The 27,611-nt window shown below is 39.4% G+C and overlaps 4 protein-coding genes across 7 annotated transcripts; all 4 read right to left on the reverse strand.

Annotated features, from left to right (window-relative positions):
- Nucleotides 1-1,446: 1,446 nt before the first annotated feature.
- On the reverse strand, nucleotides 1,447-4,537 carry LOC121977028 (serine/threonine-protein kinase CDG1-like). Of its 2 annotated transcripts, none has more exons than XM_042529509.1 (10): nucleotides 4,128-4,537; nucleotides 3,992-4,053; nucleotides 3,792-3,913; nucleotides 3,318-3,724; nucleotides 2,980-3,231; nucleotides 2,733-2,899; nucleotides 2,574-2,653; nucleotides 2,349-2,493; nucleotides 1,991-2,140; nucleotides 1,447-1,883 (listed from the first exon to the last, which is right to left on the reverse strand). In XM_042529509.1, the coding sequence occupies exons 1-10, from the start codon at nucleotides 4,339-4,341 to the stop codon at nucleotides 1,632-1,634; spliced, it is 1,851 nt and encodes a 616-aa protein (XP_042385443.1). In that variant the 5' UTR covers nucleotides 4,342-4,537; the 3' UTR covers nucleotides 1,447-1,631. The 2 variants fall into 2 exon arrangements, with proteins under 2 accessions (XP_042385443.1, XP_042385442.1); XM_042529508.1 differs by having other exon boundaries at nucleotides 3,992-4,056.
- Nucleotides 4,538-5,617: 1,080 nt separating this feature from the next.
- Nucleotides 5,618-7,675, reverse strand: LOC121978751 (pentatricopeptide repeat-containing protein At2g13600-like). The gene has a single exon (XM_042531051.1). It carries the CDS (start codon nucleotides 7,658-7,660, stop codon nucleotides 5,618-5,620), a length of 2,043 nt encoding a protein of 680 aa, XP_042386985.1. The 5' UTR covers nucleotides 7,661-7,675.
- Nucleotides 7,676-7,811: 136 nt separating this feature from the next.
- Nucleotides 7,812-11,875, reverse strand: LOC121977027 (UDP-glucuronate:xylan alpha-glucuronosyltransferase 1-like). 2 transcript variants are annotated; one of them, XM_042529507.1, is made up of 6 exons: nucleotides 11,786-11,875; nucleotides 11,078-11,623; nucleotides 10,845-10,960; nucleotides 10,005-10,220; nucleotides 9,278-9,924; nucleotides 7,812-8,938 (listed from the first exon to the last, which is right to left on the reverse strand). In XM_042529507.1, the coding sequence occupies exons 3-6, from the start codon at nucleotides 10,913-10,915 to the stop codon at nucleotides 7,911-7,913; spliced, it is 1,962 nt and encodes a 653-aa protein (XP_042385441.1). In that variant the 5' UTR covers nucleotides 10,916-10,960; nucleotides 11,078-11,623; nucleotides 11,786-11,875; the 3' UTR covers nucleotides 7,812-7,910. The 2 variants fall into 2 exon arrangements, with proteins under 2 accessions (XP_042385441.1, XP_042385440.1); XM_042529506.1 differs by having other exon boundaries at nucleotides 11,078-11,633; nucleotides 11,786-11,855.
- Nucleotides 11,876-15,182: 3,307 nt separating this feature from the next.
- On the reverse strand, nucleotides 15,183-20,761 carry LOC121977029 (probable ubiquitin-like-specific protease 2A). Of its 2 annotated transcripts, none has more exons than XM_042529510.1 (8): nucleotides 20,637-20,761; nucleotides 19,973-20,162; nucleotides 19,735-19,902; nucleotides 19,518-19,649; nucleotides 19,351-19,432; nucleotides 19,165-19,275; nucleotides 19,015-19,079; nucleotides 15,183-15,572 (listed from the first exon to the last, which is right to left on the reverse strand). In XM_042529510.1, the coding sequence occupies exons 2-8, from the start codon at nucleotides 20,140-20,142 to the stop codon at nucleotides 15,494-15,496; spliced, it is 807 nt and encodes a 268-aa protein (XP_042385444.1). In that variant the 5' UTR covers nucleotides 20,143-20,162; nucleotides 20,637-20,761; the 3' UTR covers nucleotides 15,183-15,493. The 2 variants fall into 2 exon arrangements, with proteins under 2 accessions (XP_042385444.1, XP_042385445.1); XM_042529511.1 differs by lacking the exon at nucleotides 20,637-20,761 and adding an exon at nucleotides 20,259-20,583.
- Nucleotides 20,762-27,611: the final 6,850 nt, after the last annotated feature.

The following is a 27,611-nucleotide window of genomic DNA, read 5'->3' on the forward strand; positions in this document are numbered from 1 at the left end:
TAGCTCAAGAAGCACCACACCAATACATAGATATCAATGTTGGATATAATTATCCCTATTATGTGGACTTATTTGTAAGTTGCATATGTGAATACGATCTATTAAGTGAGAGTTGATTAATTTCATTAAGGTTAACTGACCTAGGTATAAAAACTAAACCAAGGTTTAATTCCTTATTTCCTTCTTCCAATTTTAGAAACTCTAGTATGTCTCCCCATACGTAGATTTTTCTACCTTGGATCCAAATAGTGATATTTCAGAGAAGCGCGTAATTGGAGTTCTTCATGAGTTACTCTGTCTATTTTTTGATAACTCTGCTGAGAGACGGAGACTTCTTTGTCTCAAAAAGCACCTAGGACTACCTCAAAAGTTTCACAAGGCGTTTGAACGCCGTCCCCATGTCTTTTACCTCCTGTTAAAGAACAAGAGTTGCTTTGTTGTCCTTAAAGAAGCATATTGTTCTAACTCAGCCACTGCCATAGAAACACACCCACTTTTCAACGTGAGGAATGAGTATGTGAGACTGATGCTTAAGTCTGAAGATATTCTGCAAAGTCGGAGGGGTCTAAAAGTTTTTGATAAAACTTCACATGAAGAAAGTTTTGATGATTTAACTGATTCTATAAATTAATTGGTTTCTAAAATGTAAGAGGAATTTTTTTCTTCAGCCATATCTGGGCCTAATAGAATCATCAAAAAAGAGTTAATTCAGTTTCAAGTTGCTGTCAGTTCATGTGATCATCATTGGCCCTCCAGTACCCAATCAAACACCGGATGCCCACTTTTGTCAATTTGGAAAACTATAAAGCATCTTAGTGTCACTCTAGAGCTCCATATGAATCGAAAACTTCACGATATTATTGAAGAACAAAAGAAATTGTTTTCCCTTGCAAAGCGAATCCTCTATTTTTCTTTAGTTTCATTTTGTAGAAAATAAGTAGGAGACATGAAGAATGTGGAATATGCACAGGGCCCTTAAATACAGATTGCTCAGTTTGCCAAATCACAAGAGTAGGACCATTGTATGTGTCGTTTAGATCTAGCATTGAAATGGATACATTTTTGGTATTGCACGGGTGATATCAATGTGCATTCTCATAGGCTCTGCTGCGCTGAAAGAGAGAAGATATCTGATCTGTTCGAAAGAGGGATCAAGAATAGTAAGGTATACTCTGTAGTAACTGAATTGAATCCAAAGCTTTGTTTCAGAACACTCTTTTGTTGTGCATTTGTCATCTATGAAATTATCAATTCTTAATGATGCACTTTCCTTTCATATAAAGATGTATCTTTACCAACCATTTATACAAGAAGTTTTGAATTCAAGATTATTGCATTCAACTTGATTATCATGGACAAATACTTAAAGATGTTAGCTCAAGGGAGAGAAAAAATTTATACTTTTCTCTAATAGTCAGGACAAACAAGACTTTGCATCAAGAGTCTTATATTGATTGTATCTAACTGTATTTACATTAGACTATGACAAGTTATTCACTCCTTTTAATGTTCCTCATGCTTTGAGAAACATTCAAGTTCAATAACATATAATGTCAATGAAATAATTCTCTCTCAGCCAATCCTAGAAACAAACACTATTTATACTGACATGATCAAATTATGTTTGAACATCAGTTCAAGCTTGAGGAGCGACTCCACCTCCCCTCCAAGTACTCCTCCATTGACATGTTCATCAAGGGTTCAATGCTATTGATCGACGAGGATACATCATCTATGTCTTGCATCGCAAGATCAATATGAGCTTGCAAGTTTTTATGCTGGAGAATTGCCTCATCATCTAAGTCATCGACCTTTTCTGGTGCGTGAGCAACTTGCCTCGCCCATCGGACAACATCATCATCACCTTTGAGTAGCTTCAACACCTGATTGAGTCAGCAACACTTGCATCAGATGAGTGAATACATGGATTGTACAGGATTTAGATCAACAAAAGATGAGTAGAGTAATGGCGTGGACAATGGATTCTTACAAGTTCCATTCGTGGCCGAGAATGAGGAGATCGTCTAATGCAGAGGAAGGCAGCCAAGGTCATCCTCTCCAACTGAGACTCCACAAAACCAGTCCTTAAACATGGATCCACAAGCTCCTCCAGCTTTCCACCTTGTAGAATTGGCACGGCCTGTGATCATATTAGGATGTGATACAGATTAGCTAGACTTGTACCATCGATAGCATTTCAATATTTAGTAGTTTAAGAGATATTCATATGCTTTTGTTTTTCAATTTCTTGATGAGTTGAATAAAAAGATTGTCTATATTTTAACAGATACACAAATTGAATCATTGTTAGAGAGCATCCAATTATTCCTAACAATTTATGGACGTACCCATATAACCAAGCTCTCCTGTCCCTTGGCCCCTGTATCAACAGGCTTCCTTCCTGAGATTAGCTCAAGAAGCACCACACCAAATGCATAGATATCAATCTTTTCATTCACCTTCCCGTGCATGAAGTATTCTGGAGCTAAATACCTGCAAATGAATACTTAGTTAAACACTTCCTCATCATCATATCAACACTAGGCTTGCTATCTATCTCAAGCATTTCAAACCCGAATGTGCCGGCGACATCATTGCAAATCATTGGTGCTGCTGAGGCTGATGCCCACATCGCAAGCCCGAAATCGGATAACTGTTGGAAACAGGTCAGTCGTCAGGCAACCTGACTATGGAACTGTTGGAGACCACAACAAAGAGTTGCCTGGCTATACCTGTGGCTCAAAATCATCAGAGAGGAGGATGTTGGATGACTTGACATCTCGGTGGATCACCGACGGGGCATCGCCGTTGCTGTGCAAATAATCAAGAGCCGCCGCGACCCCCACTGCGACCTTGTACCTCTCAGCCCAGCCGATGACAATCTTGTTAGAGTCCAAACCTGTTATCAAACATGGCACAGTGTAAGATTACAATGGAATGGAAGGCAATTCGAGCGAACTCATACCATATGAAGCCTACCGTGAAGGTTGTCCTCTAAGCTACCTCTAGACAAGAAATTGTAGACCAGTGTGAGTTTATTGTTCTCGGAGCAGAATCCTACGAGTGAAACAATGTTCTTGTGTTTCATGGCCGTGACGATCTCGATCTCAGATGCGAATTCTTCCATCGCATGGTGGTCAGATGATTTCAAAACTTTGAGCGCCCATTCTTGGCCATCTGAAAAACTTCCTCTGTAGACATGGCTGCTGCCTCCTTTTCCAACTAGGTTTTCTGCAAAGCACAACTTGTTCGGTTAGTTCATCGCCCCCCATCGAAACTCTGAACCTTCATAAAGATGCCAAGGAGTAGAGATGAACTCGGGGAGAATTCGGAGGTGATGCAAATGACATCCTCGTAGCTGAACAGCCTGCAAACTGTGCCGTACTTCTCTTGAAGGTGCACCAGCTCCTCGGGAACCCGGCTTTCAACTCTCGAATTGGCAGTAGGTTTATGCTGAGGATGTTCGATGGATCGCGGTGCTGATTGAGAAAGCAGTGCAGATCTGAGAAGGGGCCAACCCGGCTTGTCCTGGGAGGAGAAGTCCTCCAAAGACAACAGAGACGGTTTGATCTTCTTCGTCTCTTCCTCTTCCTTATCGACTGTCAACGTTTGTGCAGGGGATGCTTCTCTCTTGAACAAAGCCTTGCCATTTTTCACGGCGAAAACCGAGCAATCTCGGGGGAGCTTCTTCGCGCAGTACTTGGCAACAGATTTAGACGAACACCTGATCGAATGATGATGGATCGACTGAGACAGCTCAAAAGAAACAAATAATATCTGATCATCATTACCCAATGACATGGCTGCTCTTGGCGACGCCAAGAACCAGTTTGGTAGCTCCATGAGATATGAATTCCCGAACCAGCACCTTGGGGACAGAAGAACCTCGGGCGATCTTCAGCTCCAAATCGATCTACGTACCAAGATCGTCAAGAAAAGTAAGCGAATGAATCATCAAGACACAAAGATGAAACAGAGCAGGATCAGGAACCTGCTTGAGGCTACACAATCCATCGTACACGGACAGGAACTTGCTTGAGGCGTCCAAAGCTTCTGCTGCATGCGGAGACCGATCAAACTCCAAAAGATCGAAAGAAGAGACGTTTGGCAGAGGTTGAATGGTATACCGGCGGCGGCGGGGGAGGGGAGGACGTGGAGCGCGACGACGCGGTCGCCGGCGGCGGCAACCTTGACGAGGGCCCAAGTGAGCAGCTGGTGGCCGGCGGCGTCCAACTTGATGCCCACCACGACCGCCGCCGTCCTCTGCTCCTTCATCTTCATGATCTCTCCTCTTCCTCCTTCCATTTCTCCTCCCTTCTTTGCCTGAATTCTTGGCCTCATGGTGTGGGATTCTACATGTGATCAGGAGTCGCTGCGTGAAGCAACCGATGGGGGGAAGCTTCTCAGGCGAGCATAATATACGTGAAGCATGGGCTACAAGGAGCGATTCTGGTACGGTAAGGAAGGGCGGATCAGGTGCAATTTTTTAATCGCGGTCAAAGATTGATCGTATTTTTTTTTTTTTAACGAAGAGATTGTGAATTTGTGATTGAGCACGGATAATAAATGGTGGCGTGGCTGCTATGCTGCTAGATTTTCTTTCAATCTCTCATTCTCTGTCGTTCATCTTTCTTTTTTTTTCTTCTTTCCTGCCATCAGAGTTGACCGATCAAAGCACGAAAGACAAAATTCCTTTCAGAGTTCTATATCCTTATGATATTTTATATATCAGCTTACGTCGATGTCAACTAACCCTGACCAGTTCAATTATGAAAATTTTGATTGGGGTAAAGGATACGTCTAATGATGTAATTAAGTTTGGAATGTAACCGTGGGCCTTTTTCCCCTCTGAGTTTTTAATTTTTTATTAAAATTTTTAGATTCTTGAACACGGCCAAACTTTGTACTCCCATTTATCTCCCTTTCCGCCATCTCCCAGGGAGTTGGCACCGCCGTCAAAATCTCAGCCGCCACTGCCGGAGTGGTGGCGACGAAGCCGTGTAGGTCTCTACTGGCGCGGCCGGAGTGATAAAAGCATCTGTAAAATATAAAAATAGGAATTTTGTTGTAATTTTTTTTTTTCTAAATTAGCTTTTTTTAAATCTAACTTGTCAAAGCAACTAATAAAACAGCTAGTTAAAATCGAATTAAATTTTTTTTGATTAAAATAACTTAGTCTTAATTTTTCTACTCTTTTACAATAATATTTGAGTGAGTACTTCAAGGTAAAGTTAAAATTTGTATTTAAAAAAAATAAAATGGAGTAGTTTTGGCAGCTCAAAGTGGAGTTTGGATCAATATTAGAGTAATTATAGTTAGTTAAAATCATAACATATCGCTCTTATTTGATAAATAATTATATTTTTTAAATGAAAAATTAAAATATAACCATCTTTTAATAATTTTTTCAAATAAAAAATATCCTTTAAATTTTTATCCATGACAAGTTACTAATTTTTTAATCAATCCAAACAAGCTTTCCTAAGTCTTTGGATTTTTATCCATGACAAGTTACTAATTTATGTTTTTGGATTTACTCAGATGAACATGAGAAGACCTCTCTCGATATATACACCTTTGAAACAGAAAAACACTCTTTAACATTTCAGCAAAATCTTCAAGAATTGAAGAAATAATCATAAAGATCTACATTTGTGTTTAATTTATCCATTTGAACTTTAAGAACCTCTAGAATTCCATAAATTTCTTTCCTAAATGGGTGTCTTTTATCTTTTGCCAGAAACACATGAGCCTTGCTTCCTATTTCTATCCAACTATACCCTGGTTGCTTGATCACACCTCTCATCCTCATTAGCCTCCGGACCCGTAAAACGTCTCGCCATCTCTTCTTCTCGGCGTACATGTTCGATAGAAGAACATACGGCCCCGAATTGCTCGGGTCGAGTTCGAACAGCTTGTTTGCCGCCCATTCTCCAATCTCGACGTCGCAATGCATCCTACATGCGGCAAGCAAAGAAGCCCATAGCACAGAATCAGGTGCCATTGGCATCTCACTTATGATCTTCACCACCTCTTCGAGATGCCCTGCTCGGCCTAGCAGATCGACCATGCACGTGTAGTGACCGTTCGACGGAATCAGACTATATTCATCGGTCATTGAACGGAAATATACGCGGCCCTCCTCCACCAATCCCGCGTGGCTGCAAGCGGATAGAACACCGATCATTGTTACATGATCAGGGGTCTTCCCGGATGCAAGCATTCTTCCAAACAAACAAAGGGCATCCCGGCCACGCCCATTTTGCGCGTACCCAACGATCATGGCATTCCAAGACACCTCATCCCTCGCGACCATCCTGTCGAATACTTTGCCCCCATCGTCGATCAACCCACACTTAAGATACATATCGATGAGCGAATTCCCAACGAAGATATCGGTTTCGGGCCCTGCCTCGAACCGAAATCCATGTTTCAGAACATGCGCATGAGCTTGCTGCCCGAGTCGAAGATTCGCTAGATTCGCACACGCGTTGAGTATGTTTCCGAATGTGTAATGCGTCGGCCAGACCGAGTCCCTCTTCAGCTGGAGGAACAAGTTGAGTGCCTCTTCATCTTCCCCATTTTGAGTGTACCCTGCAATCAGTGCATTCCAAGCCACAATGTTCTTCTCCAACATCCCCATGAATACAGATTGTGCTTCTTCCACGCTCGAGGATCTTGCATAGCCACTGATCATCGACGTCTCCGAAACGATATCCCTGACGGAAATTCGATCAAAAACGCTCCTTGCCTCGCCGATCTTTCTACACTTTGCATACATATCGACAAGAGCGTTGCTCAGCACCAAATCCTGCCTGTGTTCATCGCACTTGATCGCCCGAGCATGGACTTGCTTGCCTTCCCTGAGAGCCGACAGGCTTGCGCAGGCACTGACCACGCTGGCGAGAGTCACTTCATCGTACGCTACTCCATTCTCCATCATTCTCACGAACAGCACCAGTGCTTCGTTCTGGGGACCGTTCTGTTCGAAACATGTGATCAGGCTGTTCCATGATACGACGTTCCTTCGCGCCATTCCGTCGAACACTCTGCGGGCGTCCGACGGTCTGCCGCACTTTGCGTACATGTCGATGAGAGCGCTGCCCATGTAGACGCCGTCGGCAAGATGGGATTTTGAGATCGAAGCGTGGATCTGCGCGCCGATTCTCGAGTCCGCGAGCCCCGCGCAGGCGCTCAGGGCGCTAGAAAATGAATACTCGTTGAGCAGGAAGTCGTCGGCGTGCATGGAGACGAAGAACTCCAACGCCTCCGCGAAGCGGTCGTGCTGGGCGAAGCCGGACACCATGGAGTTCCAGGAGCACTGGTCCGGCTCGGGCATCGACTCAAAGAGCCGCCTTGCGTCGTGGAGGAATCCCCGACTCGTGAGGGCGGCGATCAAGCTGTTCCAGGTGAAGACGTTGCGCTGGGGCATCGCGTCGAACAGCTTGCGGGCGTCCTCCAAGCTGCCGCACTTCGCGTAGGCGTCGATGAGGCGGTTGCCGATGAATGTCTCCGAGGAGAAGGGCGTCTTGAGCAGGCGGCCGTGGACCCGGCGGCAGCCCCGGAGCGACTTGGAGTGGATGCATGACTGGAGCAGGGCGGCGAAGGGGGTGGAGTTGAGAGCGAGGCCGCAGCAGGAAGGGATGCTTTCCCATCTCATCTTCTCATATTTTTCACACCCAAAATTATCTTTATTTCAACGGCGTTACTTAAAATAAATTAGTAAAAATAAATAAATAATACTCGGGTCAAAATATCAAAATATTTTTAAATTATTTAAACTTCATTAAAATTATATTAAATATATCCACCTTAAAAATAAAATAAATAAATAACAATGCAATGATATTGATATATATATATGATTGTATAATTAAGAATAAATATATATATATGATTATATGGATGGATCATAATAATAATAAGGCGGGCAGTTTGGCCGTTGGAGTAACCGTCGTCACGTTCTCATCCGCCCAATTCGGATCGCCCCAATGCCAGAGCATGCTCTCCCAGTAGCAGAATTCCTCGAAGCACGTCTTCAATCGCCGGTCGCGTATCTTCCGCCGCCAGTGTCCGTCGGAGAAGTTCGCCTTCTCGGCCTCCCTTCGATCCCACTCCAATCTCGCCTTTTGCTTGGTGGACAGCAGGCAGTAGCTCTGCAGCTGATCCGGCATCGCCTCGTGCATTTTCCACCAAGTCGCGTGCGCCGCATCGCTCGCGAACTCCCGCATTATCTCCGAGTTCCAGTTGCAGTCGTAGTCCCTGAAGCACAGCCACGGCTTCAGCCCCAGGTAGTGCAGCACGTACAGAACAGGGGGATCGGCGCCGAACAAACGCGTCTTGGCCGCTTTGATCCCCGGCTCGTCGCCGATCCAGAAGTGCTTCAGGAAGTTCATGTGCCTAGGAATGCGGTGCCACCGCGTGAAGATCTCGTTCAGGTACCCTTGATCGCCTCCGTTGTAGGATTCGATCTCGTCGATGTGCTCCATCAACAGCCTGTACGTGCAGTTCGAAGGCTCCACGACCATCACTCCCGAGTTGAAGTAGGTGGCGTTGTTGCCCGTCGCCGTGATCTCCGGCATGGCGAAGAGGAAATCGATGTTTCGGAGGATGAGAAGGTCGGCGTCGATGAAGATGACTTTGTCGTAGTCCGTCAGCTGCCAGAGCCTGAACTTGCTGTAGTTCCATTCGTTGTAAGCGTCCCTCTCGGCCTTGGGATTCCTGATCCTTGTGATCGTCTTGATCTTCCATCCTGCAGCTGCAAGCCCATTTCTGTGGTGATCGCTGACTGTTTCGTCGATGAGGATCACCATGTCTCTCTTCGATCCCGATAAGCGAATGCTTCTGGCCGCCGCAATGGCACCGCAGACATAATCGTTGGCCGAATGGAGAATGGTGGCATAGGCTTCTCTGTGAGGAGTATCTGATTGCGGCCTCTCTGTGATCAAAAGATGAACATTAAGTAATCCAATCTCTGTGTGTTTAATTTAATTTGATGTTCACCATCTTACAAACCCCAACATTTTTGTGTGTTTCTATTCTAAGATCAACAATAACAGATAAGCTGCAACACTAGTTGAGTGAATTATATGTATGCTTCTCTTCTCTGTGAGGACTAATAATCAAGTAATTGAATCAGTGTTTTGATGTTCATGATCCTACAAAAACAGCCACATTTTTGTGTGTTTCCTAAGATCAACAATAACAGCTAACACTAGTTGAGTGAACTATGTGTTGCAAAGATATATAAATAGTGGTGAGGTTGATTCAAGCTGACCTCTTGATTCCAGAGGGAGGGCAAGCTCACAAGAACCGATAGGAAGCTGTAGTTTCTCCTTCAAAGATCGCAAATCCGGCTTATATAGCCAAACATTTCCATCCCTCTCGACAAGATTCTTGCAACCAAAAAGATTCGGTATCGGAAAACAGCTCGATACAAAAAGAACATGGATCATATTAGGACTTCCCAGAAAACCTGCAGCAATTTCAGCAGCAGCCAGCTGCAAGTGCAACCGAGCCACATCTCTAGACCAGCTTCCTGAGCTTTTATTGCAGGGAAGCTTGACCGCTATGAGATCGAAGCGGTAGCCTTTCGAGAACTCAGGCACAGGAAGTTTGGGACAGGAAGGGACTTCAGATTCTTGTTCCTCATCGATCCATTCCGGATAGAGAACATCCCATGTAAGATTGCTCGGTGCATAATCGAGACGAATGGCAGAGAATCCAGCATATGGCAAGTTCTGATGCCATTGATTGATCTCAGAGATGTTGAAGTTCAGTAAGCCAATTTTCGGTTTTTCGTGTTCCATATTCGAATTTTCGATACATTTCAGAATCTGAGCCCAGTCGACATCTGAGTTCGATACATAACGGGGATCCAATTTGCCTTTGTCCCAAATCCACCCGGCATCGATGAACCTGGACCTGAATTGGCAATTGAACAAACATGATCGTTAGCTCTACAAAAAGCACATTTCAAAGTCCAAAAGCCAGAAAGCACAAACCTAGAGTCGGTTCGCAATCCATGGTCATTGTGGTAAGCCACCGGGCAGTGGAGGATCGTTAGCACGGTGCCGCAGATGATGGTTAACAAGACGAGTCGAATGGAACAGGGCTTCAACACAAAAATTCTCTCTTGTAAAACATTGATCAATGGCTTGTCAGCTTGTTTATAGTCACTGCTCCTTTGGGGCTTTCTTTTGTTAGCAAAATCACTGGATCTGGATCGAAAAACTAGTTAATAAGATCGCGGTCGAGCAACAAACTAGATACTCATTCAGCAAGATCAAGAATGGAGGTTTAGTTCCTAATTCACTAAACAGAAAGAACCAACTGATGCCTAAACACTCTACAATCTTGCAAAGATGTGTAGAATTAAAAACAAAAATAGAAAACAGCAAAAAAAAAAAAAATAGAAAGAAATCTTGCAGTAAATAATCTCAGAGTACTGGATTCATGTGAGTGGTACAGTGACCATGTGCCCTTCAAACCACAAACAGTACTTCGATCTGCAGTCTGCCATGATTCCTGGGCTCTTTCAAGGAGCAGAAGGACAACATGACTCACCAAGTGTCTGGCTTTGTCATCATTCACTGCCTTTCCTAATCACCATTCATTAAATATAATAATGGTGAGGAATCTCATGTTCATAGGTAACAAGTATTAAGTTAGCTAGATTCGATTAAGGAAATGGATCTGATGGACGATCATCACTGTCATTTGTCAATATGCATTCTGAATTTTGAGAGTTATGAACTGAAATGGACATAGAAAAATGCCGAAAGCAATTCATCTTCTGCGAGGTAACAAATGGGGGGAGGTGAAGAAGATGAGGCAGTGCTTACGGGTTTCCGGCGGACCGATGCCGGGGTTCGGCTGGGCTACTGGCGGAGACGACTCCTTCGGCGGCTCTCATTTTGCTCGGGGAAGAAGAACCGAACAGGCAAGCGATGCAATAGTTCTATTAATGAAAGCCAGCGAGCGATCAAGCAAATAGAAAAAAATCTTAGCTTGGCAGCGAAAACCACAACAGGAACGAAAGGAACTGTTCCGGCGAAGTGGGGAAGGAGAAACGTACCCGCAGAGGAAGATCCTTGAAGAAAAGCCAAGATCAGAGGAGAAAGAACACTAAAGCGACCGCCAATGGAGCAATCGGCGGGCGATGAGAAAAAGGAAGGATTTTTACAAGCGGAAGTGCGATCAGAGAATCAAAGCATGGAATGGAATGGCGAGCTGTGTTGATTCACCTCCTGCAATCTTCATGGGGACCCAAAACAGCTTCCAGCTTTCAAAGATATCATCTTTTGCCCTCCATTCTCTCTCTCTCTCTCTTTGGAGAAAAAGGAACTGGCTGATGATAAACGAAAAGTAGCCGATTAGTTTAATAACTTGGATTGGTTGGTGCGGTTGCGTTGTCCGCTGAGTTCCTTCGTCGTCGCCATGGGAGTGGGTGAGGGAGGGGTTGAGAGTTGGCTGGTAAGTCTCAATGGAACAAGTAAATTTGGATCCTGGTGGCTCTGCTTGTCTTCTTCCTTCCTCCTTCAAGCTTCTGGTCATCAACAATCTACACTCTTGATAGAAGCGTCAGATCCACTCCCTCGCACACAAAAATCTCGTCTTTGGCCTGCGATTTACTTAAAAATTCAATTTTTTTTTATGGTCAGCGTGCGTCAGAGATCATTGTGGAAGAAGCAAAGATTATGCATAGATGTTGATGCTTGGATTGAATGGGGCGAACATCGAGCTGGATTTTCAAGAAAGGAGGAAGGGAGATGCGATTGTGAACCTCATCAATGATTCATCGAGGAGCTGCTTCTGCTGCTGCATCATAAATGGGACTCCGGATCAATTAATCTCTTTTAGTTGGCCAGCCATTGAAAAATGGATGTTTTTTTCTTTTACCTTCTTATATTTTTTTCATTTTCTTAAAGCGCACCCTTTACAATTTTACTATCGCCACCCTATAATTCAATGTTATTATTTTATCCTAAAAGTTACATATATTAAAAAGCCCTTGAACTTACGACGGAATTCATATATATATACTCATGTTAAAGGTAGATTAACACTTCTCTCCGGCCTTTAAATATACATAAATTATATTTTAAATTTATTAGATAGTCAAATTATGGAAAGATCGTCTTGTTGGAACCTCAAGGTTATTTTGATGTGATCAACAAGTTAAGTTAGATCCTGTGTATTTTAACCCTATGTCTAAGTGTGCAGGAGCTTAGGAGCACAGGTAATCGAGCGGAAGACGCAGCTAGCGAGAAGGACGACACGCGGTACATCCGAGAGACGAGGCGTTACGGAAGAGTACACTGACGGACGAGAAGGAAACGTGTGGTGGTTCCGAGGGACGATAAGCCGGAGCGGAAGACTGCTCGAGGAGTAAGAGACGCAGCTAGCGAGAAGGTCAACACAGGGTGCGACCGAGGGACGAAGATTGCGGATGAGTACGCTGGCGGATGAGAAGGAAGCACGCGGTGATTCCGAGGGACGAGAAGCCGGAGCGGAAGTCTGCTCGAGAAGATCGGAAGTTAGGTTCAGGTGAGCCCTATTCCGGTTGGTAGAGATCACTCAAGCGGTCGGAAGACTCGGTTTGAGGCGAACGGAGCCGGAGCAGAAGACTATAGCTGAAAAAGTCAACGGGGTTGACTTTCCCAACCGGGGCGCCCGGAACTGTCCGAGGCACCTGGAACCCTTCCGGGCGCTCGGAGTTGACTTTTTGACCAGATCGCGTCAATCGCGATCTGAATGTTGGGGGATAAAGCTTTATCCCCCAGGACGCCCGGAACCCTTTCGGGGCGCTCCGACCAAGGCTATAAATACAACCTTGGTCCAGAAGCTTTTCAACAACTCAGAAATTGTAATTCCAACACTTGTACGCATAAATTCTAGATTAGCTTATTTCTTTTTGCGCTCTCATTGCTGTAAGAGGTTTCTTCGTCTGAAGGAGATATTCTAGTGCGTTCCACTCCTTGGATTAACAACCTCCCCGGCTGTAACCAAGTAAACATATGATGCCTCTTCTTTTTCTATTTTAATTTATTACTTTTCGATTTTATGCAAGTGTTCTGTTGAAAGTTCGAGAAGAGTTATGTTTTTTTTGACAGACTATTCAACTCCCTTTTAGCCGGCCGCCGCGATCCAAGACGTCTGTCTCTAAAATTAATGAGACGAAGCTTGGATATCTAAATTATAAAATAATATATTTTTTAAAATGGAAATACCTTTTGATAATAATAAAACAAAGAAGGGCTCTTTTGATTTTTGATCTTTTTTTGCTTTTGATCATCAGGTGAACTTTGCTTCACATGATATGCATTAAAAATGTCTGGAAATAAAGAAATATTTAGTGATTTTATTCCATTTATGCATTTAAATTAATTAAGATGCGGGAGCATTAATTGAGGAGGGTCGAGCATGATTTTGGAAATTAAAATTTAATTTTACTAAAAATCAATAATATTTTACAATTTTACATAAAAATTATTATACCCACAGTGTATATAATTATAAATATTTGATAAGATGATAATATTTAAAAAGAAACAATATTGTAAAATATTGTGATTTATATTTATTCTTTGTTTGGAGAAAAAAACCAATAAATGGAAAAAAGTGAGCCGTCGGTGGCAATTAAACTTCAAATTATGGCTAAAATATAATATTTATATTTTGTGGTCCCAAAATGCACAATAAAAAAAATGACAAGAAAGAAAAGGACAGGGTGATCAATTAGATGGAGACATGAATTAAAGGTTTGATGGCCAATTCACGCCTTACAAAAATCCCATATTTGATTTATTATTGATCTAAATTACATTAAATAGAGAAGAAGATTAAAATATTGTGTTAAATCGCAATGAATTTGTTAAATTACAATGGTAAAATTGCAACCACCTCTATAATAAACTTTTTTTTGAAAGTCCGGAGTTTCATGCACAGACTATCATTATTTACTATTTAATTGAATTGATTTCATTCATCAAATTTGATTGATTCATTCAATATTTCAAGAAATTTAATCTCAACTACAATAGAACTAAGTTGAGATGACAAATTAAACCAACCAAACCAAGACCAAGCACATGAATCACAATGTTCGTCACAAAAAAAATTTGATTTTCGTAATGCTTTGTTCCTTTCATTGATTCTTTTGGAAAAGGAAAGAAAAGAAAAAGACATTTGTGAAGTGACTAAGGACCTCCTCTTATCATGATTTTTGAAATTCTTAAAAAGAAGGTAGCACTTGTCAATTTCACGAAGAATTATTAAGTAATGATACTATTAGATTAGAGTTTTCTTTCGCTAATCAAATGCTCCAAAGTGTGGATAAAAGAAAGGAGATTGGTAGTGCAATGTGTTGTGTAAGCTTTGAATGATTGATAATGATCAGACAAAGGTTGGTATTATGATGTGAAGTTAAGTGTACTTTAAGTTGAGTAAGAATGGAACGATCATGGTCAAGAACAATGAATCTTTTTTTTTTCTCTTCTAATAAGCTTCAAATTAAACATGCTAAATCCTCACCTAAAGTATAAAATATGGAGTATGATTTGTTGAAAAAAATAATATTTAATCATGATGATTAGTGAAAAGGTGATATCCATCTCAGTATCATGACCCCACAGTAAAATATAGACAAATAAATCAAAGAGAATATTTTATCCTAATGTAACAATTCTTTATATGGGATGTCAGGCATCCAATGAGATATTTATATTCACTAGAAATTTATCCATAAAGACCTATTTAATCATGATAATGATGCATAACAACTTGACTATTAAAGTTTATTTTGAGCTATCTATATTTTCTATTTTTTTTTAATGTAAGACATAAGAATTTATAATAGTTAATCTTTCATATTTTTGCTAAACTTGTCATGATTTAACATGTGACCTATATATATGGTTCATAAAAACACAAAAAGCCACTATTAGGATTGCTGGTGAAGGCTTATAAAAAATGTTTGTCCATACGCTATATAAAATTCTTTCTTTGAACTATAATCAACTATAATCAAACTCTGGAGGAGAAGATAATCCTCTAGTCTATAAACTTATCGATCCCAAATAATCTTTGAGATAACTTATTGACTCTAACATAATATTAGTTTTAAAACTTACTGTTCTTAACTCATCGATCCAGTTAGAAACTAGAAACATATCGAGCAGTTTTCGAATATACTTACTAACAAAATGAATATATACACCATTGTTCAGTTGCTTTTTACTGACTAGATATACACTGATGAGGTATCTGGAATAATAGTGTCGTTGAGGCTTCCAGGAGCAAAAACTGCGAGATAGCAAAACCATCCTATTTTTATGGGTTTGGGGTTTGTGCCTGTCCTATGAGTTTCGAGATTTACTGAGTAATATATACAAGTAGTAGGGATGAAATGTCTGGAATTAGAGTGCCATTGAGGCTTCCAGTAGCAAAATCTGCTAGAGAGCAAAACCATCTGATTTTTATCTGTTTGCGCTCATCGTTCTACTAGTACTGGAGTGAAAATAACGGGGGAAGGTGGTTGCTCTCCGGGATTCACCATTGCTGCATCAAAGCTGCACAAACAATAGGGAGAAATATCAGTTCATCTATTATTGAAAGGTTTAATATGTCTTTGTTCCTGGAAGAAGACCACAATAGTTGATTTTATGAGAAAAGAACGTGAGAAGCTGATGTTTTGGAAGTATACAAGTTCCGACTTTATGGTGAGGAACACAACAATACCATGTGGCAACAAGAAATGCCAGTAACAAACGGATTCGAGGGAGAACAACTAACATTCAAAGTCAGAGATTAGTAGTCTACTATGAATGTTGCATAAGAGGCTGAGATAGGGCTATTCAAATTAAACCAACAATTAGACACTTGTAACTTTTCTTGACAAGCATTTTGTCACATTTTAATTAGCTCAATCTTGATCTATCCTTGTTATTCTAGTCTTGTGTTCTTTGTTCAGTCACTCATCACAGGAATATTGTTCTTTGTTGGGCCACTCATCCCAGGAATGTTCCTCCCAAAGCAAATGCCAGTTCTGGACACAGTTGTCAATCCGGCTCGACTCTTCTTCCTTGCAGAGGCAAACCTTCTTTCACAATTTCTCATAGAGACCTCATCAGAGGGTTGATGTTGTCCGTGTTTTACTTTATCTAATTGCTGGTTACATAGTCCCAACCAGAGTCAATAAATTGTAGCTTTAGAATATGCTATAACCTTTATAAAAGAAATAGTAATTAAATATACAAATAAAATTTATAGAATATGTGTTTATAAAAATCTGTCTCTTTCGAACTCCAAATGTCCACGTAAGTTCATATTCAAGGAGGATAATTCAAATGAATATAATAAATTTTTAGGCTTGATAGATCATTTACAATTATACCAGTTGGTCGGGAGATAAGAAATATTTGCCTTAAATTGCTAAGAGCATCCACAATACCACTAAATGTTTCTCCCAAATATTTGTGGTCCCCACGTCCACATCATCACTCAAATATCTTACTCCTCAAATATCCCAAATCTCACAATCAAATATCCCTTCAACCAAATCCAAATATTTATGGGTCCCACCTACCAAATATCTTACTCTCAAATATCACAAATTATATAATAAAATATCTCAAAAAAGGTAATCATTTCCCCTTGTGGGGCCCACTTGCATGCCACCTAGAATGAAATCACCGTGCATAAAGTTATGCCCGGTGATTTCTATTCACCTCTCAAATATCCCCCTCAATGGGGGATATTTGAGAGGGGGGGATATTTGGAGAAATATCTCCTCCAAATATCCCCCATTGGAGATGCCCTAATATGGTATAATATAAATATTATTCTTTTAAATTATTTGCGACAATATTGCACTAGAACAATCCCCATCAGGAGATAATAAACATTAATTAAATTAAAGTAATCAAAATAAATCAATTCAAAGAATAAAAAAATAATAATTTTAGAGAAATAGAATTTGAAGTCAAGTCAACCCTCACTATCATAAGGTGAAGTTAGGTCTTCTTTGAATTTAGTCTCATCCATGTTTGCCCCAAGGATATATATAACACTGATGTTACCTTTGTTGTTCACAACAGTATATTTAAGTGTAAAAAAAATGGAAGAAGACACTTGGAACTCTTTTAATTAGGAGTTTTTGTTGGTGTCTTAAGCCATTAGAATGACTCTTCTTTTATAAAGAGCAAATGCCTCTTTAAAACACCTACCCAAAAATATTAGGTCTTGCCCGTTTAATAATAAATTTTTTAAGAATAATTTTAAATTTGAGGTCTTCTAAATCAAAAACGGCAACTAGAAAAGCACAAAAGTAAAAGCATTTTCCCTTTTTTTAAAAAAAATTTACTCTGAATTTTTTATTACTAAAAGGGGTTATCTCTTGAAAAAAGGCATACACTTTTCAAATAGGATGGGTTCTTGAGATAATTTTAATTATTCTTTGGTAATAGTTGTGTTATTAGATAAATCATCCCAAATTTTTTGGTACTCAACTAATAGTGATTATTGTATTTCCTAGATTGTCGAGTTAGTTACAAGTTTGTTGTAAAACCAAGTTTATAAAAGTGTCAATCTTTAATATAATAAATGAACTTTTGATTAACAAGATAACATTTCAGCTTCTCTATGTGAAAGTGTCCCTCTGTGTGAGATTTGGTTCCAGCCAATAACTTAAAATGGCACTTACTCTCTACAGACATAGGAAGAAAGCTCCTACCCAGAAGAGCTCTAGTACCATGCCCCATTTTTTTTCTTTTGATATTTTAAATTATATATTTTAAGTTGCTCAACGTTAAAAGGTTCTATATGAAAGACCTAAGCACACTGCTGTATTGGTAGCAGTGGTAACTTTGGCTAGAAAATTATGCTAGACATTTTATGTCTCAAGTATATGTATCTATACTTGCTGTTGTTTTCTCAAAGAAAAGGAGCTTGTTTTTCTTTAAGAGAAATGGGAAAGGCAGAAGTGTTACTTTTTCCTTTGTTTGCTGAGAAAGAAATGAGAGGAGTATCAGAAAAGAGGAGAGGACATCATACATTACTTTCATGGCAAAGCTAGGCAAAATTGGGAAGAAAGAGATTGTGATCTCTGGTCCAGTAAGTAATCAGAGTGACCATTTTTTTATAAGTTTTTTTGTTTTTTGTTTCTTTCTGTCAGCAGTCAGCAAATATATGAAGAGAAGTTTATTACCATTTTTCCCTCTATTTTTCTCTATACCTTATTTTAATCTTTCATATATCTAATCCACTCACGTAAACAAAGGCCAAACTTTAGTTGGTTCATTTGTTTATGACTTAAAAAGGACTTGAGTATTTCAAATTATCCAAATGTTATATTTTAGCGTTTTACCCTCAAGAAGAAATTTCTTTTAAGAAACTAAATATGCCCTTCTTATCAAACTACTCAAGGCATGGGAAAAAGTAAAAGAAAAAAAAAGACATGGAAATCAACTATGAAGCACCATGTTAGACTCAATATGAGGATTTAACCCAATTATGGATCTAAGAGTCTGAGAGGGCTAGTTCTAAAAAAGTTTGCAGAGCATCAATAGGGCTATTGGTTTCCGACTTGAAGGTTCAGTGTGAAGTATCAGGTATCCGACATGAATACGCAGGGATGGAGATCAATGATTAATTTAAGCAATAACAGTGACATGCTAGAAATAGACTGATAGAGTGCATACATCCGAGAGGCATAAATTTCCTTGTGAAAGCTTTCAAGTTCTTCTACTGTAAACCAGTCCTCGTTGAGATGAATGGTGGAAAAAAATTAATAAGAAACTAAAATCCATAAGACTCAATATGAGCATTTAACCCAATTATGGATCTAAGAGTCTGAGAGGGCTAGTTCTAAAATTTTTTGCAGAGCGTCAATAGGGTTATTGGTTTCTGACTTGATGAAGTATCAGGTATATGACATGAATATGAAGGGATGGATCAATGATTAATCTAAGCAATAACACTGACATGCTAGAAATAGTGTTATAGAATGCATACTTCCAGGCAAAAATTTCCTTGCGAAAGCTTTCAAGTTCTTCTACTGTAAACCAGTCCTTGTTGAGCTGAATGGTGGAAAAAAATTAATCAGAAACTAAAATCCATAAGACCTGTTGCAAAATTAAGAACACTCTAAAATAAAAGCCTTACAAAACACGGCCATCCTTCTTGTGTGTAGCTTGAAGGGATACTATGTATAAAAAGATGTATGAAATACAGTACATAGATGCCACATGCTTCACCATTGGTTTGTTGTGGCACCTGTAAATAGCCAGGCACTCGTAAATAAGAAGTCAATAAAAACAAATAAAATGGTATTTAAACATGATCGATCACCTTGGGAAGAAAAAGAGGAATTTTAGCTATAGAATCACTATTCTCTTCCTTTTCTTGTGATCTATAGACATCAAGAATGAACCTGGAAAATAGAAATATTACAGAGTTAAACATCTAGGTCTTGGCCATATTGAAAATTTCATCATGGATGAAGCAAACTAGAAAACCTCCTAATATCCCGTTCTAATCTTCTTGGCTCTGTCTCATGAAGAGAATCCAGAAGCAACATAAATGGTATCCTTGGTCTCATTTGCTGTGGTTCTCCGAAATGACATAATATTAGAAGGCTCCAGTGGCCCCTGTTAATGGAAGGTCATTGAACACCAACATTGCACTGCCAAAACAATAACTGCATTTAAATTTTGAAGTGAGAAAAAAACTCACCAGGAAACGATTGGGATGAAGGTATATTTTGCCGTGAATATATGCTTCGTTTTAATCCAATTTAGTACCTTTTCTCTCATCAAATCATCCTTATATAGAGAAAACCATAAACAATCAAGATATGTGCAGGGCCACGTTTTTTCAACCGGAATCTTGCTCCATAAATCTCTGCATGACCAATCAGATCAGTATGTTTTATTTTTTGAGCCATAAAGGCAGTAAATTTATTGGAACTCACTCTAGCAAAGTCTGAAACAAGTTAGAACCAAGCTTTTTATCGCGGATAAAATTAGCGCGTGTACTATTCCTGAGCTTCCTTGACGGTTCGTCCTCGGGATCTGAGTCAAGCAAAACCAACACAGAATCTCCAGAATTCCTGCGTCTCTTAGTTGCTTGCCGTGTAATCATCTCAAAATGCAGAGGACATTCTACAAGAGCAGTTACAAAGGAATGCGATTAACAAAATTACGACAATGTCTCTTTTTCAAATCTTTCATTAAATACGCATAACGCAGCAAAATCACCATAAAGTGCGAGGTTCGTATACTTTCACATATGGTCAATATTAGAAAAAGCTCGCCCCCTGTGCTGATAAATGCAAAGAAAAAGGAAAACATATTCCGGCGCTAGCTACATGCTGTTCTATTCGCAATGAAAAGAATGAGAAAAAAAAAATCAATTTAAGTTAACAAAAAAACCAACAACTGCGTGGATGTTGCTTGCTAAATCGAAAAGGCATCCTGGAGTTCGGTAACAGCATAAGGGGCGAAAGGAAGAGCCTATCGAAGCTCAAACAGCAAGCGATGGAAGATCCAACAATTAGAAAGGCGAGGGTAGATGAAGAAGCCATGGCGAGAAGCACCAGAAAGCCGGCAGAGATTTGTGAGATCCAGGAATCGTACCAAGGAACCGATCGCTGCAGGGAGAACACAGAGTTAGGCGAATCGAGTCTCCGGGATTTGGTCGAAGGAAAAGCTTCGAGGTTTCTGCTCTCCGTCCTGCGAGCCGAACGATCTAGAATTTAATTGGAGCAGTCGGAGTTTGAAGTCCGATATATTAGGCGAAAGTCCGTTGTTAATTATTATTATTATTATTATTATTATTATTATTATTTACACATAGCTCGATTTATTTTTTGACAACACTATTGAATTTTAAATTATAAATAAAGAAATAAATAAAGGCAGATTTAAGTCAACGTTAAGATCAACGATATTTTTTTTCATATAAGTTTTAATATTTAAATTGTCAAACGCTTTTACCTTAAATATTGAGTAAAAATCAAAATAACACTTTTATAGAAAGAATCTTTTTTTAGAAAATAAAATAAAATAAAATAGTATTTTATTATATTTATTATAAAAAAAATACTTTTATAAAGTACTAAATGGATTCAACTTTATTGAAAAACTATACAGATAATAATTTTGTATATTAGAAAAAAATTATTATCAATTTAATCAAAATTATTATACTTCAAAGTTATTATATGTCTATTATAATAATATAGTAATTATTTAACTAGTTGTTACAATGTAGTTATGGATTCTGAAGGACAATCATAGTAATATACCTAAAAACCAATATACCTAAATGTAGGAAACCAAAAAAGAAAGCTGACGTGGAAATTTAACTGAGAGAGAGTAATAAACATGAAACAGACAGCAATAGCCGGACAAATGACCCAGAAATTCCCTTGTCCAGTGGTCCCCACAGAATTCCCCAATCAAATAGGTGGACTATATATAAAGAAACACAGTTGATGATAAATCAATCTGTACCTTTATTATTATATATTATATTTCACGTGTCATTATATCCATCCAGTAAAATATATCCAGAACGTATTAACCTTTTTATAATATTCTTTATCCAATATTATTAATAATTGATACCCCACCCATTGTTTAATAACATTATTTAGTTTTTTTTTTATTTTCTTAGTGGATATATATTATTTGACCCATTTTAAAAAAATTATATAAATATATATAGTTGGTCAAATGGTAAGTTTATTTTTTTTAACACACAGTTGGAATCCTTAGCTGACTAATTTTTTTTTTTAAAAATAACTACTATACTATATATAATGTTATAATGTGTAGGAGAGTTATTATAATAATTTTAAAATCATTTTAATTACATATTAGTTATAATAATATATAAAAAATAATTAATCAGGTTGGGTAATATCGAGTTTGGGGTGATCGACTCGATCCTATGAAAGTTTTCGATCGACCATCAGGATAAATCGGGAAGCGTTCGCAGCGGGCAGGCCAGGAGCCCAGCATCCTTTAGTTGCGTGCCTTATTTGGAGGAAAAATTTCTGTAAATTCGCCATAGCAGGGGCTCAAACCACGGGTGTCTGGGTGATAACTTGGATGCTCTGTCGCTGCACCATAGTCCCGGGGGCTATAATAACATGTAAAAACTGATACAACCGGTAGACAATGTGAAAAATTAATTATGTGATGTGGTGATAAGGAGGGGCTCATTCTGTGGAGGATAGCTGCCACGGTGGAGATCAAAGTCAAAGCGGTCAACGCGCATATAGCATCGGTCGGTCAGGCTAGCATACCTCGACCGGAGGGAGAAGGTCCCGGTCCGATCTTGCCTTCGACATGGGGTGTCAAATGACTGACGCTTATTGGGATATTAGACGTCGAACATAGGAGGAGATGATGTGTAGTAGTCGGGCCGAGCGACTACCTCACTTGGCCAAACAACATAACTCGTCATTGGCAGAGTGGATCTTTGGCCGAGCAGACGTGACACCAGCACAGTACAACTTCGGCTGAGCGGACGCGACACAAACATAGTGGAGTACGACCGAGCAAACGTGGCACCAGCACGGTCGAGTTCCGACCGAGCGGACGAGACACAGGAATAGCAAAGTTCCGACTGAGCGACCAGCCCGTTCGGCCTAACAGGATACTCTCTCTGGTATTCAACGATATCCCTTTGGGAGTTAGTGCCGCCGACACCGGACATGGGCAGCCAGAAGATCGTACGACGAAAACTTCCATTGTCATTTCAGAGATATGCTCGGTCTGTTAAGGTACTATGTCAGAGTCACTTTACTGACAAGTCTTTTCAGGGAAAACTTGGGGAAGCGTGTTCGTCTTGGGAAACGTACACGCGAGCTACAGGAGCTCTATATAAAGGGGGTCCAAGGATCGGCAGAGGGATGCAATACGCGATAGACATTGTTCTCGCTACTGTTCATTTTACTCCGTCTTCTACTTCATCGTCGATGACTGACTTGAGCGTCGGAGGTCAACGCCAGGGATACCTTCTCTAGCTTAACATTGACGTAATCTATATTGCAGATCCGAATAAAGTCTACAGACGATCAACAAAAACATCACATTTCTAACTTTTCATCTCGTCAATTTTTGGATAGAATCATTATGCAAGAGTGCTTGATTCCATCATGCATAGCCTTTTATTTTTTCAAAAAAGAGATTGAACCAAAATGGAAATTTTAACTTTAATACATTAATTGATCGATTTATTTTATTAATGTTCTTCCCCTCTTCAATTGATTTCATGTGTACTTACTTCTCTATGCCTTTCTGCCTGGTAGAGTTCTCAGACTCTCAACCAATGAAGATTTTGAACGTGTCAATCGAATTTCAATCTCATTGTAGTATGTAGTGGTGGATATCTTACATCAAAGAAATAAGTTTCCGTTGTCATGACATTTTACATGCTAGTAGAGTAAGAGGCAAACTAGTTCCAGCCATATATTTGTCTCTTCCTGTTGTGATATCTGGAATTCGTTCTTATACAGTGATGGTGCTGTGGATTTTTTAGTAAAACCAGAAGGGAGGAAGGAGTTACGAAACTTATGGCAGCATGTTTGGAGGAGGCATTGTGTAGGTTTATATTACTTAATGCAAATTGATTCATAGAGGTTGAACCCAATTAGCTTGTGAAAATTTGCCTTGTCTACATGCAGTTGATTAATGCTACAAATGCCTCTGACAATAATGCTGCTCCTAGCATTCATTTGAGCCCCAATGTTGTTGCTGGATCCAAGACTGGGGAAAACAGTGAGGAGGGTGATGCTCAGTAAGTAAATCTTGTATATTGTTATGTAGAAATTGCAAGGATATTTCATGGATGATTAATGGTGTTCCACCTGCTACAGATTACTTGTCTTGTTTCCTTTGACATCTCATTATTTTCACTTGTATTTGTTTTTCAGAGTTCTGGAAGTAACCCAGATGTACAAAGCAAAAGTGTTAAAGGGCAGATGGAGGCTCTTCCAGCTATAGATGAAAGCTTTGCTAAAGAATCTAATCTGAAGACAACTATGGAAAACAAGTTGGGCTATAACGGTGATGAGAGAGGTTATGAGACATACTTGCTTAACACATCTTTTTTAGATGATGAATGTAAGAGTGGCTTCTTATGCTGTCTATTTTTCAACCGTTTCAGATAAAACTCATGAGTCCACAATCAAACTAAATCATTCAGATCTAGAAGCTTCATTAACTCGGCCAGACACAAAAAATACTATTTTGTATAATAAACCCACACTCAGGGAGGAAGCAGCAGTATGTGAGGTTTCAAGAGGGCAAGGATGCTAATTTACCAAATCAGTAATCTAATGGAACACATGAATCTTCCTACAATATGATAGACTTTATCGAGCCAATGGCTAATAGAAGATTCCATGATGTATTTGGATTTTTCTTTTTCTTACTGGTATATAATTAAAAGATTCGTCAAAACCTTCTCTCTCTGTTTACAGACTGCCGACATGTAGATTTTGCCTAACTTTCTTCCATTGTGAATTTTTCTGTGTCAAGTTATGCATTTATGCTGATTGAGTTGTCCATACATGATTTGTGTGCAAAATGTAATTGCGATAAATATGGTGGTTTTGCAGGTTTAGTAGACTTAGTCTAGACCTATAACAATAATCAAGTCTTATTCTACTAGGCGAGGTCGGCTATATGGATTCACCTTGCAAGCTGAAGCCCTACGATTCCTCTCTTAGAATCCACTTTGAGTCCGCTAAAAAGGTAAATGAGTTATTTATTTTTACTCACAAGTTTATTTCATTAGTGTTTTCATAATGTTTAAATTTACAATTTGCTTTGCAATTATATGGGAAATTGAGAGTATAAAGGATTGATTATTTCAACTACTTGCATAGCATCTCAAGCAAGAACCATCCAACTCTGTAAAATTTTGACTCATTGTAAGTTTATTAACATTTGAAAGAAGGCATAAAACTCTCTCTTCTACAAACTCAACTCACATTAATAAAATTATCATAGTAGTTAATTGGGTGCAGGTAACAGAGGACATTAATCATTGTATTTTTTGGTCGTTTTCTTTTTACATTGTACTAATAGTTCATGGTATCAGTGGAGAGACTTTGTTGTCTGTTACTTGATACTGAATAGCTACAACCTTTGTTATATATTCCAGATTAAATAATTTTTCTAAGAGACATATTATTAGATGCCACCTTTTAGAAATTAATGTTGTGTTATTTTCCAATCAACATGTTGAGTTTACTCCTGAGTTACGTTGCGAGGGATGCTATTTAGAAAATTTAGTGACTTGTTTATTTGATTTTGTGTATATGAAAATGAGTTGAATATTGCATGCTTTGTTTGATTATTAGCAAAATAACGAGGACCAAGCATATCCAATGTATCCGGTAATATTAGACTAATTTTATCTAAAATATTCATCTTATACATGGTAAACTTTAGCTACTGAAGTTTAATTAATTTTCGAAGAATTGAGAACTGAATTGCTGATGTTGAATTTGACTTCAGTGTGTTATTTTGGTTAAGTTGAATTCGGAGTAGTTTCTATTATTGAGATACAATTAATCTTAAACCTCGCATTATACATAGCTACAGTAGCCAGCTCAAGTGTTGGAGCAATGAAGGCCACTCCGGCCTTTTTCTAGTTTGTAGAAAATTGGATGGAAGGAATCAATAAAGATGGAAAACTCAAAAGAATGTTTTAACTTGTAGATATCGAAGAATGATCAAAAGAAATGAACTTTGTCTCTTATTTTTTTGCTTTTGCTAGAATGCGGGCAGAAATGGAAGATAGGAAAACCTTCTTAGTTCCAGATATCATTGTATCACTATTTTTGGGAAAAAAAAAAGGGAGTCAAATGGAGGTTTTTAAATGTTCTTTCAATAAATTTAAGTTCTATCCTTTTGTTCTTATTACAAGTAAACAAGGTTAGAATCGTTGTTCCTCATTCATCCTCACTTTCATTCTGATCCTTTTTCATGATCTTTACACTCTTGTCGTGCAGACTATCACGATCTAGTTAACTCATGATTCTAATTGATGGAATGGACTCCACCTACAAACCGAGGATGGAGAGTTGGGTAGGTGGCCATGATGTTGACGGAACAAAAACTTCCGGATGGAATCAAAGACTACTGGCCAGTGCGCTAAGCTAGGGGCACACACTTATACAAGCCAATAAAACTAACGCCAGCACCAAAAATCAGGGAGGGGGTCCCTAGCGAAGGCCCTCCAACGTTCAAGTTAGTGTGTTGCCCAAGCGGAAAGTAGAATAGTAAGTGAGTGGTAGGATGCACATGTAATAGAATAAATGAAGCATGCGTACCTTGCCATAGGAAATGACCCCCCGTTTATATATCATCTCTATAACCTCTGCAATCATAAGATGACAGAGAATGTTGGGTGTCAGAAATTGTCAAGTAACGAAGTATATGTATCCTGAAAGGCGTATAACCTTAGTCAGAGGAATCTTACTTTACATGTGTGCACCCTTTTTATAACTGATGCTATTACTAAGGCGATTGAATGAATATGCTATCATAATATGTCGGTTGAAAGAATGCATAAAAGAATATTTATTCTCTAACAGGTTGTTAGGATTCTTTGATAATGTTGTTCCTTAGCTATATCTCGGCTGAGAGTTGGCTTACCGAGCGCCCATTATAGTAAAAGATGAATGGAACATTGATTCTGGAGATCTGCGTGATATTCTGTCTTATCTTTAGGGCTGCTCGAATGTATGTTGTGATTCTAGAGATTTGAGTGAACATATTGAAACGAATCCCTTAGGTGAGGGCGGTTCTATGACCGTTCGGTAACACATACAAGGAGGGGTTATGAAATGACAAAGGAAGTTATGAAATCATTTGTGTGATGATTGATCCATATGACAAGGGGCGTTATGAAATGCATGTACATAACACAACTTCACCACCATAAATTATCTAAAGAAACAACTCCACATTCTTTATTAATAGAAATCCATTTATGAACAACCTCAAGGAAAGTTGAGGCCGTTGATGTGGTAAGTTGAGGTCGTTGATGTGGTGATAAAGGAAGTCATTAAGTGTGAGTTAAAGGATGGAGAGAGCAGCTGACGTGGAGATCAAAGTCAAGGAGGTCAACGTTAAAGAACCAACGGGCTAACCGAAGAGGGCTGAGCGGAGTTTTCCTGCAGTGGCCGATCGGGCATGAATCACCCGATTGGCAAAGGGGTCATCCAAACAGAACGCCCGTGCAGCCAAGATCATCAGATGCTTATCACGAAACAAAGGAACGGTGGGATGACTTGAGCGTTAGTCCGACCCGGCGGAAACAAGCTATCGAGTCGGATCGCCACGGCCCACGGGGAGGAGCATCTGAGTCGGACTAAGCGGAGGTGTCCTTAGCCGAGCGTCTTCCCCGCTCGGTTGAGCAATGAGATAGATCATTGATGTATTTCGGGATATCTGTTTGGGAGATAATGCTACTGACATAAGACATGGACAACAAACGATTCGTACGATGAAAGTTTCTACTGTTTTGTCAGGGATATACATACCCTGTTAAGGTATAGTGTCAGAGGCATTTTCCTGACAAGTCCT

The sequence above is a fragment of the Zingiber officinale genome, chromosome 4B, assembly GCF_018446385.1.
Source record: "Zingiber officinale cultivar Zhangliang chromosome 4B, Zo_v1.1, whole genome shotgun sequence".
NCBI classification, from domain to species: Eukaryota; Viridiplantae; Streptophyta; class Magnoliopsida; order Zingiberales; family Zingiberaceae; genus Zingiber; species Zingiber officinale.

Bases quoted from the DNA above. Each gene is read 5' to 3' on its own strand.
- LOC121977028 (XM_042529508.1), bottom strand. From the start codon at position 4,341: ATGAGGCCAAGAATTCAGGCAAAGAAGGGAGGAGAAATGGAAGGAGGA. The intron at 4,057-4,127 runs GTATACCATTCA...CTCCGCATGCAG, and splicing joins CCCCTCCCCCGCCGCCGCCG to CAGAAGCTTTGGACGCCTCA. The intron at 2,141-2,348 runs GTACGTCCATAA...ATATGATCACAG, and splicing joins AGGAGAGCTTGGTTATATGG to GCCGTGCCAATTCTACAAGG.
- LOC121978751 (XM_042531051.1), bottom strand. From the start codon at position 7,660: ATGAGATGGGAAAGCATCCCTTCCTGCTGCGGCCTCGCTCTCAACTCC.
- LOC121977027 (XM_042529507.1), bottom strand. From the start codon at position 10,915: ATGAGAGCCGCCGAAGGAGTCGTCTCCGCCAGTAGCCCAGCCGAACCC. The intron at 10,221-10,844 runs GTAAGCACTGCC...TTTTCGATCCAG, and splicing joins CATCGGTCCGCCGGAAACCC to ATCCAGTGATTTTGCTAACA. The intron at 9,925-10,004 runs GTTTGTGCTTTC...TTGCCAATTCAG, and splicing joins GGATTGCGAACCGACTCTAG to GTCCAGGTTCATCGATGCCG.
- LOC121977029 (XM_042529510.1), bottom strand. From the start codon at position 20,142: ATGATTACACGGCAAGCAACTAAGAGACGCAGGAATTCTGGAGATTCT. The intron at 19,650-19,734 runs GTGAGTTTTTTT...TTCCATTAACAG, and splicing joins TTCATCCCAATCGTTTCCTG to GGGCCACTGGAGCCTTCTAA. The intron at 19,433-19,517 runs GTTTTCTAGTTT...TCTATTTTCCAG, and splicing joins TTAGAACGGGATATTAGGAG to GTTCATTCTTGATGTCTATA.